The sequence below is a fragment of the Poecilia reticulata genome, chromosome 13 (assembly GCF_904066995.2).
Source record: "Poecilia reticulata chromosome 13, P_reticulata-male-v2, whole genome shotgun sequence".
NCBI lineage: Eukaryota > Metazoa > Chordata > Actinopteri > Cyprinodontiformes > Poeciliidae > Poecilia > Poecilia reticulata.
In genome coordinates this window covers 24,964,030-24,976,743 of record NC_088842.1, presented here as the reverse complement: position 1 = coordinate 24,976,743, position 12,714 = coordinate 24,964,030, and the positions used below count along the sequence as shown (strand labels likewise).

At 42.8% G+C, this 12,714-nt stretch overlaps 1 protein-coding gene across 4 annotated transcripts in view; it reads right to left on the bottom strand.

Annotated features, from left to right (window-relative positions):
- epha4l (eph receptor A4, like) overlaps window positions 1-12,456 on the bottom strand; it is a 65,584-nt gene extending 53,128 nt beyond the window's left edge. For all 4 annotated transcript variants that reach the window (XM_081614239.1, XM_081614240.1, XM_081614241.1 and 1 more), the window contains exons 1-3: window positions 12,122-12,456; window positions 10,589-10,656; window positions 6,596-7,259 (exon numbers count right to left, since the gene is read on the bottom strand). In XM_081614239.1, coding sequence (XP_081470365.1) covers window positions 6,596-7,259; window positions 10,589-10,656; window positions 12,122-12,359 — 970 coding nt within the window. In that variant the 5' untranslated portion in view covers window positions 12,360-12,456. The remainder of the gene's footprint in view (window positions 1-6,595; window positions 7,260-10,588; window positions 10,657-12,121) is intronic.
- Between the last annotated feature and the right edge of the window lie 258 nt (window positions 12,457-12,714).

The following is a 12,714-nucleotide window of genomic DNA, read 5'->3' as shown; positions in this document are numbered from 1 at the left end:
TAGCAAAATACTAAACAAAAAAATATATTTTATTTTGGTGAGCTTGTTTGGGTGGTTGTGCAAGTTTGGATGATGTAGATTTAATATACAAGTAATTATTTTGAGTTTATTTTTCCAATTTTGCAGCGTAAAATGGTCTAATTTAGAAATTTACACCATGTGGTTGTTTAAATCCATGCAAACTGAACCATAAAACTCAATGCAAAGTGCGGAGGCATCCGTATGCACCTTATTGTTTTAGAGTTGAGTAGCTGTTTTGCAAAAATAAAGTTGTGAGTTTGAGTACCGCTTTCTCCCCTGCCACATGACAACATGCCCTCAGGCAAGGCACTAAAGCCCATGCTGCCTGTCTAACTGTGCATCACTCTAAAAATGTGTGCGTGCGTGCGTGCGTGCGTGCGTGCGTGCGTGCGTGCGTGCGCGTGTGTAGGGGGGTGGTGGGGGGTGCGTGTGTGTGTGTCTGTGAGGTTCTCTGGGTGGATGTGGCTCCAGCACAAAAGGTGTTTGGAGAAATAAGCACGACAAGAAAAACACTATGCAAACTCACTCCATTTATGATTTCAATTTATTTTAAAAACTTCAGAAAACACCTCTTTAAACAGACTTTCTGATCTGACTGAGTGGTTCTGAACGATGCGCTCTCTTTTATTAGTCAGTTATATTTATTGTTGAACTGCTTCCTTTCAATTCATTGTGTAAGATTTATTTAGAATCTGCCAGTAAAGCACTTTGCTGAAAATGATGCCATCTATATTAATATCCAAGAATAATTTCTAAACTGCAGCTCAGGCCAGTGTTCTTTATTTAAAACCTAAGTTTGACATATTATATTTGCACTTTCCCGCAGCAGAGCAGAGTGGTTAAATAAAAAAATAAAAAATAAAAAATCCGAGACAAGGTTTTGAGTTTCTTTGGTTCTAATAAATGAGAGGTTAAAAAGTCGTTAGGGGATAAATAAGTAAAAGCAGTTTTTTTGTTTGTTTGTTTTTTTCTTTTGCAGCACTGCGGTAACACACACGCGTGCTGCGGCATGCTCAGCACTATCGGCGCGGAACACGTTCTATCACTGATGGCTTCCTGCCCTGAACAGGGGCACGACGGGAGACGGTGGGGAGGTGATTTGGGGCTGGAGAAGGGTGTTGAGTGCCGAGAACTGCAAAGGGAACAAACACTGAGGCGGGACGGCCGGCCGAGCAGGAAAAACTTTTCAGCACCTCAGCTAATGATGTCTGAATTACCACCAGCAGCCCCTCCTCCGGCTACTAAAGAGAAGATTTGTGCATTCAGGGGATTTTAGCTTCAACATTTAGGAGAACAAAGTATTAAAAATGGCTTAAATAATTATTTCAGGACGGGGGTGCGGGGGGGACCTCATGGGATATTCTGTCCTCTCTGTCTGTACCTGTTGTTCTATCCTGCTTTCAGTCGGTAATAGATTCCTCGCCTTTATTAAGCAGCACAAAATGAGCGTCTCTGGTGACAGAGAGAGTGATGAGTACATCCACCTCTATCCTCCCGCACTCAGCCTGCCTCTGACTGTGCATGCATCTGCTGTACATATGTGTTAGTGTACTCTGAGTTTACTGCTTACCATGTCATTTTGCACATGTGCATGGCAGGATATTCGAGCATAAGGCCGTGCATGTGTGTGAGCGGGCACATTGATTTCCCTCTTTCTCTGCATGAGACTGAGCATTTATAATTGGAGTTAGAGTGAGCACTCACAAGTGTCACTTGTGAATGCACGTCTGAGAGAAGAATGACGGGTGATGATGTTCAGTGTGCTGCCCCCCTCCCAGTCTCCCACCGCTGAAGGTATAATCTCATTATTCAGCCCACTTCCTGCTGCCGCCACCACAGACAGGCTGACAAACACTAACCACCTCGACGGCCGGCGCAGAGGGAGGGGGGGGAAAGGGAAGGCGCGAGAATAAAGACAGTGTCAATGGGTGAAAATTACTAACAGGAGCTCGGGTGAAAAAAAATAAAGGAGTATAAAAAGAGGAAGAGATGTAAAAGAAAGATAAATGCAGATAACGGATCACTGAAGCAAAGGGAAATTTAAGGAGACGGATGACATGGAAGAGAAAGAGAACAAGCAAGCGACTAAGCCGGCGTAAAAGAAAATGCAAATACCTAATTTGTGCATATGCAGAGGAAGAGAAGGGGGGGGGGGGTGAACATGGGATGAAATGGGAGAGGGAGAGTGAGTCTGTGTATTTAAAGCCATCGGGGACCGGCTGGCTAAATAGAATTACGTGGTGAATTTAGAATGATGCTCCCAAGCGCATATTTAAAACTGTCAACAGAGGGAGAGAGAGAATGGGAGACCCAGATCCGCACTCACAATGAGCAGAGAAACTTCATCCCTAAAACCTCTTAATCCAGGACCACTGAGGGCTTCCAGCTCAACAGAGACAGCTGGGAATAGTGCAGGAATGAAGGGAAGGGAGCTGGGGAACATCAGGTGGAGAAAGAAATCCCAACTCAAACTGACTTCCCAGTTTGAGTTTAGGTTTTGATCTGCTCATGTAGGTGATACAAGCAAAAAAAAAATTGAATGGATCTAGAAAGTGAAGTGTGGTATTCATGTAAAATTTGCAGTTAATTAATATCAAGGAGCATCTAGTCGGAAAAAAAAAGTTACAGTAATCTTTAAAAGAATTTCATTAATTACGTTTGAGTAATCAACACTCTAATTGTAAAAGAAAAAGCACAAACAATATTTTAAACTTGAATATGACATCTAGAGGAATGCTTGGCTAAAGTTTAGGTTTGGATTATTCTTGAGTAAATTGACTATAGGTCAAAGTCATGTCCAGCCTCCAGGATCAATAGAAGCTATCTTCCCGACCATATAATTTTTTTAACTGCATTAAATCAATCGAAAACGTGCATTAAAAGGTCTGAGTCAGGCATGCAGGCTTTTAAGCAGTTCTGTAAAACTAATCAACTTTGCTCTCCAAATACTTCTTGAGCTTCTACTTGTTGGGTTTTCAAATAGTTTGTTATATTTTCTCATGATTTCAAAGGTCTAAGTCCTCAACAGAAATATGCCCAAATTAGAGAAGATGTGTAGCATGTCAATAAGAAAGTAGACCAAGTTTTTTTTTGAAAAGCAAAATATGGTCACCATAGTGAACAGTGTAAGAATACCATGACTGGGTAATCAATAGTCTCTAACTATGGTACAGTTAGCATTGATCAGTTCCCAACTGATCCCAAACACCAGTTTTAATTTTGAGGTTTTTAATCAGTTGGGAAGACATTTGTTCATCTACAGTTCCAATCTAAAATACCTGAATGAAACAGAATATAAAATAGAATTTTACCATTGTGAAACATTGATTTCACTTGTTTTAAAAATTGGATTTAGGTTTTTTTTTTCTTCTAAGTATAACCATATCAGTGGTTCCCAAAGTGTGGGGCACACTTTAATATTTTGTTTTCACAAAAACATTAGTAAAAATGTCGGTCTTGTTCTCATGAAAAGGAGAATTATGCATGGTGATGTCTTGTGAGCGCAATTAAGTCATACAAACATGACAGTGTTCTCCATGGGACTCGTTTTTCTGACCAAACAAGTTGCAAAATCCCACCAAAAAATAAAAATCAACACATACTGAATGGGAAGGGAATGCAATTGTCAACAAGAATCTCACAAAGGAAACAAAAGACGTGCTGTGTGTTGACTGAGATGCAGGAAACCTGTTCACAGCTCAGCGAGCAAGCAATCTGCAGTGTCACATGAAACTGCTGACGCCTCAACAAGGCTGCATCCTCAACATACACAAACCTATACAACATGAAGGCAAATAAATCACAACTTCAAATCCACTGATTTTAATGAAAGCCCACATGCCTGCTATGTGTGGCTATTGGAAGAAAGTTTTTCTTTCAATGTCAAAAATGCTGTAGAGGCAATAATCATGTTTGCATAATGGCCAACAGAATCCTTACTAATATCTTCCTCAACTGCACCGCAGCACCTTCAATGGTAAAGACGCTCCTCACCAGATGAGGAGCGAGAGTCCTCCATGACCTTCATCATCCCTACAGAACATATGGGGTGGGATAAGGGTAGTGGGGGTGAGCGGCATAGTTAACAGGGAAAGGGATCTCAAACACAAACAGACAGAGCCCTCTCCTTAGATCAGGGGGGCCCTTGGCCCTCAGTTTCTCTTGGTTGTCCCTCTTGCCTTGGCCCTGGGGGTACACCATACTCACCCCAGGTCTATGTTGAGTACAGACGCACATACAAACTCTACCGGCACAGCTGTCAAAATCCTGACGTCTTAATCAATCCTGGATCCACAACCCTGTCAGACAGAGCAGTAAGATGGATGCAGAAGGGGGCAACCTCTGACCTCAACCAGGGGAGGAGAATGCAAGTCTTCTGTGCCCCATAAGCTCCCCCTCGGCTCCCTTTTCTCCCCAAACATCACCCTCCTCAGTCGGCTCTCCTGTCACCCAAACAATGATGGAGGAGATTCCATTCATCTTAGGCTGGGAACCAGGGGCCAAGGTGCCCTTGTAACCTCACGCATACACAGGAAGAGAAAAGACACACAAGCCTACAAACGCGCACCTTCTAACAACGATACCACGTAAAGCACAAAACACCTTTGAGTACGACGGTGTACAGCTACCTAGTCTAAGTGCAGACTGACACACTGTTTAGTTAAAATTGTTTCAAATCACAAAACACACATTAAGAAAAGCAAAACCCTAAGGTTGGCCTGGAAAACCACCCTGCCCCCAAAACGAGCTTCTGTCTGAGTTTCTTGGTCAACATGTCCTTCGAGATGTGGAGCCCTTCTCCCATAGAGCCTGTCACTTGTGGGAATATTAACCAGCTCATCAGTGCACTTGAGAACCAATAGTGGGCAGCACCTTTTAACCCTGGAGTCAGTAGAGTTCATTTGCTCAGTCTGCACTCGAGGCATGTCACCCAGAGTACGACTGCAAGTGAAATGTTAAAACATAAACATTGTAACCGAAGCTAAAAGGTAATGGATTGGCTGGCATTGTTAACTTAAACACAATCAAGGAGCTGCAGTGATACGTGAGCTAAATGGATACATTGGCTTAAAAGCAAGTAGTGTCAAAATAGGGCTGGCAAAATATAACAAGACTGCATTAGTCCCATAAAACCTATGGTTGCGTATCCATACAGCTCTCTGTAGCAGCTACTTTTCTCAACAGGAATTACTCTGATAAGGACACTACTTCAATTTCTAAAACCTGTATAAGATACAGTTAAGTGAATAGGATCAAAGACATTTCTTTTTCCAAAATTGTAGGTGGTATGATCATAAACTGCATTACAGTGTGCCAAAAAAAAAAAGCATTACGTCAGCTATGCAACTAAGCATGTTTTGATCTCCATACTTCAGGAAGGAAAACCTGGAGGGAATCGTCTGAAACCAGTAACAGGGAAGCCTTTTTTGGCCATAAAAAGAACCCCCATGCCCCATCTGTGACTACTTGAACCCTTTTACCCGACCCTACCCCCAAGCAGCCACTGGCACCCCTAAATCACCAGACCTGTTTGTCATGCAATTAGTTCTCCAAGATAAAGGCTCCCTCGTAAATTAGGAGAGGTGTAGTGGTCCGTCCCTCCTGTTAATCACCCGTGCCCAGCCTCTGACCCCTCGCTGCTGCAGCTCACTGCTTTTTGTATGTGATGGTGATGGGCTTGTTGGAGGTGTCTACCAATAAAGCAGTGAAGCAAAACTGGCATCCGCCCTACAGGACGGCTTACAACCCTGGGTCAGACTGGTAAAACACTCAACATGGTCCACAAAAACTGTGCTGTGCCACATGTGCTTCACTTTAGGCTGGGCATAATAAAACAGACAGAAGACTGAGCAAATATTCAGACATTACAGAAATGAAAAAGAAACTAGAAGAGGGAACTCTAAAATTACGTTTTAATCTCTGCTGAAGGGCCAGGTTTGGAATAACAACAATCTGATTTTAGAATAATTATCCAAAAAGACTAGTCCTTCAAAACAAACATCGCCACCTCAGCCCAGTCTCACCGCAGCATTTTCACTCCTCCCAAACATGCTTGGAATCGTAAAGCCTATTTCACTCTTTCCCACTCTTCCCAAAGCTGTCTATCTCCTTTTCAAGCTTTGGGCTCCATTGGGAGCAAGAGAAAGAACAGGTGGGGTGAAAGACACAGCAGTAGTGGGAACCAGTTGGAGCTCTGCGCTCCACTCCCAGTTTCACCAATTCTCCTGGGATACATCCCTTTGCACAACACCTCCCAGTGGGCCTGCTAATTACTCCACTTACAGTCGTCATTACTTCTATCACGCAAGCACACCATGAAAAGACTGGAGAAAGCAAGTGAGCGAGGAGATAAAAATTTCCAGCAGAGTGCTAGGTGGGTAAATTGGGAAAGGAAAGCAACGGACAAAGACACAAAACAAAGGGGATAGAAACAAAGAATTACAGGTGGGGGGAAGGGAACATTACTAAAGGATGAGTGTGGTCAGGATTTGAGGGGTTAGTTTGATGTAAACATTTAGAATTAGGTAAAAGAAAACAGTAAGAAAGAAAAAAATAATAAATGGCAGTTGTTTACCTTGGCATTCTGAACTGCGTTCCTCATATCCAGGGTTGCACAGGCAGTTCCCTATGGGCACCAACCACTCTCCATCGGCTCCGCAGTACATCTTGGGAACCTCCTTTTCTTCCGAATTATCCACACACGAGCCACGAACTTCCACCAGCGATGACGTGTCCGCACCAGTAATAGTATCAGGAAACTGGGCTAGGTTTCGCACAGATAAAGGGCATTTCTTGTAGAAGACCCTAACAGAAACAAGGGCAATGCACGCTCCAACATCCTGGAATGCCAAATAGAAACCCTTCCGTGTCAGGGCACCCACATCCCGGACCTCCGTGTTCAGCTTCATGATGCGATCCCCGATATCCACCTGAGTGAAGCTCTCGTCTGCGGCAATGGTGTCTATCTTGGTGAACTGGTTCTCCCGGATGTAGCGCTCCTTGTCATTGTTGGACTCGTAGTAGTAAAGATTGAAGGTTTCCTTGCAGGTTCCCATGACCCCCGGCAAGCTGTTGCAGTCCCGCAGGGTGAACTTGATCTCGATGTAGACACGCTGGGCACCTCCACGGGGGATCCAGTCAGTACGGAGCCAGTTGTTCTGATTTGGCTCCATGACATTGCACACCTGGTATGTACGGATGGGGATGTTCTTTTCGTCCATAATGCTCACTTCCTCCCACTGGGGAAAGGGCGAGAGAAAAAAAATGCAACAAGAATGAAGTTAGACTTGATGGATCTTACAGCTTAAGTTGTATGCCACAAACAATAAGGAAAAAAGTAGAAAAAAACCTGTTAAGGATTAAGGACATCTGAAAAACATCTCATAATCATAACGGGCTGTGCAATACTTAACATGACTATGAGGTAATGTAACCTCAAAGGAGCATTTGACTGTTTTAGTCAATATTTGAGCTGACTGCTTAACTTAATGCATGTTTTATGAATTACACCTAATAGACTTGTTAGCCCTTAATATGGAATCACAAAGCCACTTTTATTCACTGCCTTTGCTGAAGTATCAGAAAGAACGAGTGTGTAATGAGGTTTATGCCTCAATGATCTTCAGTACAATTACTTTGGGAGTGATATAGAAAAAAAAATCCATTTCCAGCTCACACACAAACATTCAGGTGGATGTTTAAGAACATTAGAGTAGTTTTAAAGCAAAGAATGCCATCACCGCATTGCACAGATACAGAAAGTCTTTGAACAAGTGCTAACGATCTAATGGGCCCTGGCCTGCTTTGTGTCTGTATAATCAAGAGAGACCTGCAGACCGAGACGCACATGTTCACTGAGGTTAGCATGAACTCATAAAGAGAAGGGAGGTACTGATGTGAGGTGCATGGATTATTTTACCCTGTGCGATTTGGCTTATTTTTGCCAAAAGGGAGTGTTTGTTTTACTTACGATATAGTTCCCCCTCTCAACAGAGCACCGTTGAGCAAATATGGACCTCATCTTGAGAGGCTCAAAGCACTATGCTTCCCTCAAGTTTTTTAACTGTGTGTTTTAAAAAAAAAAAAGAGTCTTTTGACTGAGCCGGACTGTAAACAGAAGCAGACGAGCCTTTGGCTGGCGTAGCTTTAGCCATTTGGTAAACCATACAGAAACGAATAGAACCGGGACTATTGGAGATACGGGCGATGCTGGCAGATATGACTCAATGGCTAATCGTAAACACTCCGGATTAAAACCTTATTTCCCAGGAGGTGGAAGGGATAATACTAAATATAGCTGCAGCTGTATGATTTGAGAAAACGTCTATCATTCCCTGCTGTTCTATTCCACCCTGCTCCCTTCCCTTTGCATCCCACACCCTCCCACCCTTCCCCTTTTGTTGTGAAAATCTAGCGCCGCTGAGATAAGGCTGCCCCTTTCCCTGATAGCAGGAAAGAGGCAGAATGAGATCAATTGGTCATAATGAGAGGGTGAACGCAGGCTCGCAGGAGCTGCCTGGACCCTGTCAATCAATGGTTTGTGATAAGATGGCCGGTAGCAGGACCCGAGCGCAGCGCAGGATTGTTTGTGCAGGGTCAAAGGCATAGCATCTAACATCTGTGTCGATGATTTTAGATTCAGTAACAGGCCAAATTGTTGTAAATGATATAGTTTTTTTTTATATACTTTAAAAGGTTCACTTGTGTTTCTCTTTTTATTTGTGCAATTCAACTAAAATTCATTAGTGAAAAGTCTTTGTCTAATGAAAGCCACTACTCATTCAGGTTCTTGAGGAAATTAAACACATTGTCAAAATGTACCCTTTGTAGAGCTGGAGGAGGTGTCCAAATTTTATTTGTGATCTGATATCTAATATCAGAGGCAGGTAGAGTGTGGTATCGCACAGTTAGTCGACCCTTTTCCTCTCTGGTTTGTAGCCGGAGCTAGGGCTGAAGCCCCCGGCACTTTCCGCCTTATTCATCAGTTCCAGAGGACCCTCTCTAAGCTGCCAAGTTCCCCCCTCTCTTTCTCTCTTCCTCTTTCCCTCCCTCCCCGACTGAATGGTGGACAGGGATATAAAGTTTCTCCACAAAGACCGATTCAATCCAACGTCTATTCAGGAAACCTGACGCCCGCTGCAGTATCAGCCCCTGCATCTGACCATTACGGAGTGGTTAGAGGCAAGGGGAGCAAGCAGAAAGGGGAGCAGGGGTTCCTGGCATTGGAGGCGGGGGGTTTTGTGTGGGTTCCTGAAGCAGACTCTGGAAACTCATGGGACCCTCCAGGTGTTCTGAAGTGTCTCCACATGTAAAATAAAGTATCACATTTTATTTGATCAAAATTTTGGTGTACCTTGAATGAAATGATCTCACTCCAAGGCATGGCCTAGTTACCGCCTCAAAGTATGCCAGGGTTTAAAAGTTGCATTTTCAAATCCACTCAAATTCACCGCCACTGAAGTCTGTTTAATGGGATGCCAGAAAAAGTGCCAGAGGGAGTTTTATTATGGCTGTCTGGAGCATTGGGTAACACAGAATTGCCCCTCTTCCACCTCTGCACACCTGTTGCTGTGCACAGCCAGTCAGCTGGCTGAAATATGGCACCTACATTTTCCCTCACCTACAAGAAACATGAACAACCTGGACAGTCATGGACGATAAAGGAACCCCAGCTAGAACTAAGGTAAAGTTACTATAAGTAAATAACTAAATTCAAACTGTAGGCTGGCTACCAGTGCAGATAGCCTGACTAAATTATCACTAAATATCAGACTGATAGACTTGTGTTACTCTATGAAGGATAGAATGACTAGATGTAACTTAATTACTTCTAAATGTAGCCCCTGGTTATTGGACATGTTTTCCTCAAGTTTACGAGTTTACAAGTTTCAAACCATTTCAGGAATATTTGGGTTGGATATTTATTTTGTCATTTGTCGAACCTGTCAAGGTATTTAGTCTTGGGGTGAGGAGGCGTATGTAAAAAAGAAATCCGTATGTAAAAAATAAATGTAATGTTTCTTTTAATGTAATGTAATGTAATGGAGATGTTCTGAATGCAAATATGAAGAGTCTAAAATTAAAACAGATTAAAACAGAGATAAATAGCTCGATAGAGCGTTAATCGCAATGAGTTTTCTAGACAAAACGTATGTAAAAAAGGAATACCAAATAAATATATGCTATAACTGACATTAATATTTGATTATTTATGCAATAGCTCGGATAACTGTCACTTTTCTGCTAATAGATCCTGCTATATACTTGAGTCTTATTTGTTATCATCTTTTTTTTGTTTTTGTTTTAATATTTGTGGCATTTTTACTCAAGGTTATCATATATGAGAATCTCAAAAGCCCTGTGCCTCCTCACCCCAAGACTAAATACCCCGACAGGTTCGACAAATGACTAAATAAATATCCAACCCAGATATTCCTGAAATGGTTTCACCAGGGGAAAGAAAAACTCTTATCAGGGAGGACTGTTTATTTATCACCCCCGCCTCTCCCAAGCCTCCTGCAAATAATGGATATCTTCTCCCGGTGGAACAGTTTTTTGCGATACATACCCCTCCTTCTGTCGGGTTGGCGACCCATCCCAGCTCCCCCTGTACGGCCCTGGAGTCCAATAACGTGACTGGAAAACAAGAATGGGAGACGTTCAAGCATGCAAGCCTCAGACTGTCCACACAACACCAGCATAGCAAGAAAAATGGCTTCCTAATTTTTAACCAAATAACAGTCAAACTGGAAAAATATCCACACATGAGAAATATCTTTGCGGGGAATTAAAATGAAATTTGCTGTTGTCCCTGCGTGTGCTGTGTTCTGCGTAATCCCCCTGCTGTGATGGCCGCTGATTGATTTTCGTTGAGGAAAATGATTTATAGCGATTGTTTTTTTTTTTTTTTAAACGTGTTTCATTTAAGCTTGGAGATGTTCTGAATGCAAATATGAAGAGTCTAAAATTAAAACAGATTAAAACAGAGATAAATAGCTCGATAGAGCGTTAATCGCAATGAGTTTTCTAGACAAAACGGCAGCAAGTGGTGTGCGTAAAATGTCTTATCTCCTGCACTGAAAAGCTAATTTCATGTAACATGATATGCAAATTTCATATATTAGCAGAAATTAAATCTGTGGAAACAAAAGTTTATGTCAAAACGTAAAATATTTCTCATGTATAAAATTAAAGTAAGTGTAAACGAGTTGCGTCTGTGTGAGTCCAATGCAGATTTGCTCCTCCGATGGGGACACACAGGGTGTTGCTACCAGATTAGTTTATTTAAAATCCCGCTCTGTTTACAGAACGAGAAAAAAATATTCTGGAAAAAAGACGCTCAGCGAAGAGAACGCTGTCCAGGCCGGTCAGTAGAAAGTTAAAGCCCAAACCTTCTGCTCTCTTGGTGTAGACATTTTGCATTATTCCGTCGATTTTATTTAACCTCTTGATTTCACAAGAGGTTAAAATATATATATATATATATATATATATATATATATATATATATATATATATATATATATATATATATATATATATAATTCCCCCTATTTCGGTCCATATCTTACACTCGCAGAGTCGCGCAATTCAACTTTTTGAATTTGTCTCCGTCTTCCATCCAAACACAAAGTGACAGAGGGAGCGATGAGCTCTCACACTGTTGGGTCCAGAGCTGCTTTGCTGATTTGCTAGTCTCATTCTGGAGTTTTTGTCCTGAATTTTTATTTTTGCTGTAGATGCAAACCTGACAATATTTATGCGCATTTTGTCTACAGATCAGCTCAGGTTTTTTTTTTTTCCTTCTTGACAAAACAGCCTGCGTCGGGACCACAAGCGAGATCTGTTCATGCAGCCAGGGTCTCCATGCAGCCGAGACGAAACCGTGCGCATTTGGACATCCCTTATGCGCTGAATCTTGAAGGGAAAAAAAAAAAGTGACCGTCGCTGTATTTTCCTTTGTTAAACTCTTTGAGGGGCCCCCGTGCAAACGCAACGAGGGGCCAAGGAGTGAGAGGTCTCCGCGGCACAAACACAAGCACAGGGACGGTGCGGAGCTGGGAGGGTGGATGAAGTCTAAAGTCTGCTGTAGTCTTCTTACCTTCATTTGGTGGGTATATCCGTGCCGACGAACCGAGCGTAGAAATCCCAGAAATAAGAACGGTGACCGTGAACAAAATCCCTGCCATGAGTGCCATTTGCAACGCGGGTCCTCTTTTTTCCTCTCTTCTTTTTCTTGCGTTTCTCTTCTCTCTGGTCCCGCTCTCTCGCTCCCTCTCTCTCTCTCTCTCTCTCGTTCTCTCTCTCTCTCTGTCTCTCTCCCTCTCTTTCTCTCTCATACACACACACACACACACACTCCCACTCTCCCTCTCTCTCGTCCTCTGACTTTCCCCAGCGGAATATGGGTTTGAAGCGGACAGCAGGAGAGAGACGCACCGAGCGATCCACAGGCTGGAGGCGTGTCTGTGCGCTCTGACGCGCACTCCGACAATTCAAGGAGGAAACTTCGGGGACACGGAAGCGGGGTGCAAATAATCGTTAACTGCCCCCCTATTCAAGTGTCATCATCCCCCCTCACTGAATTCACCGCGGGCTTGCAGCAGGGTGTTTTTTTGTTTTGTTTTTTTTAAACATGATTTTGTGAGTTGCCAGTTGGAATCAAATAATAAACTGTAAGCAGTTTAATTAGTT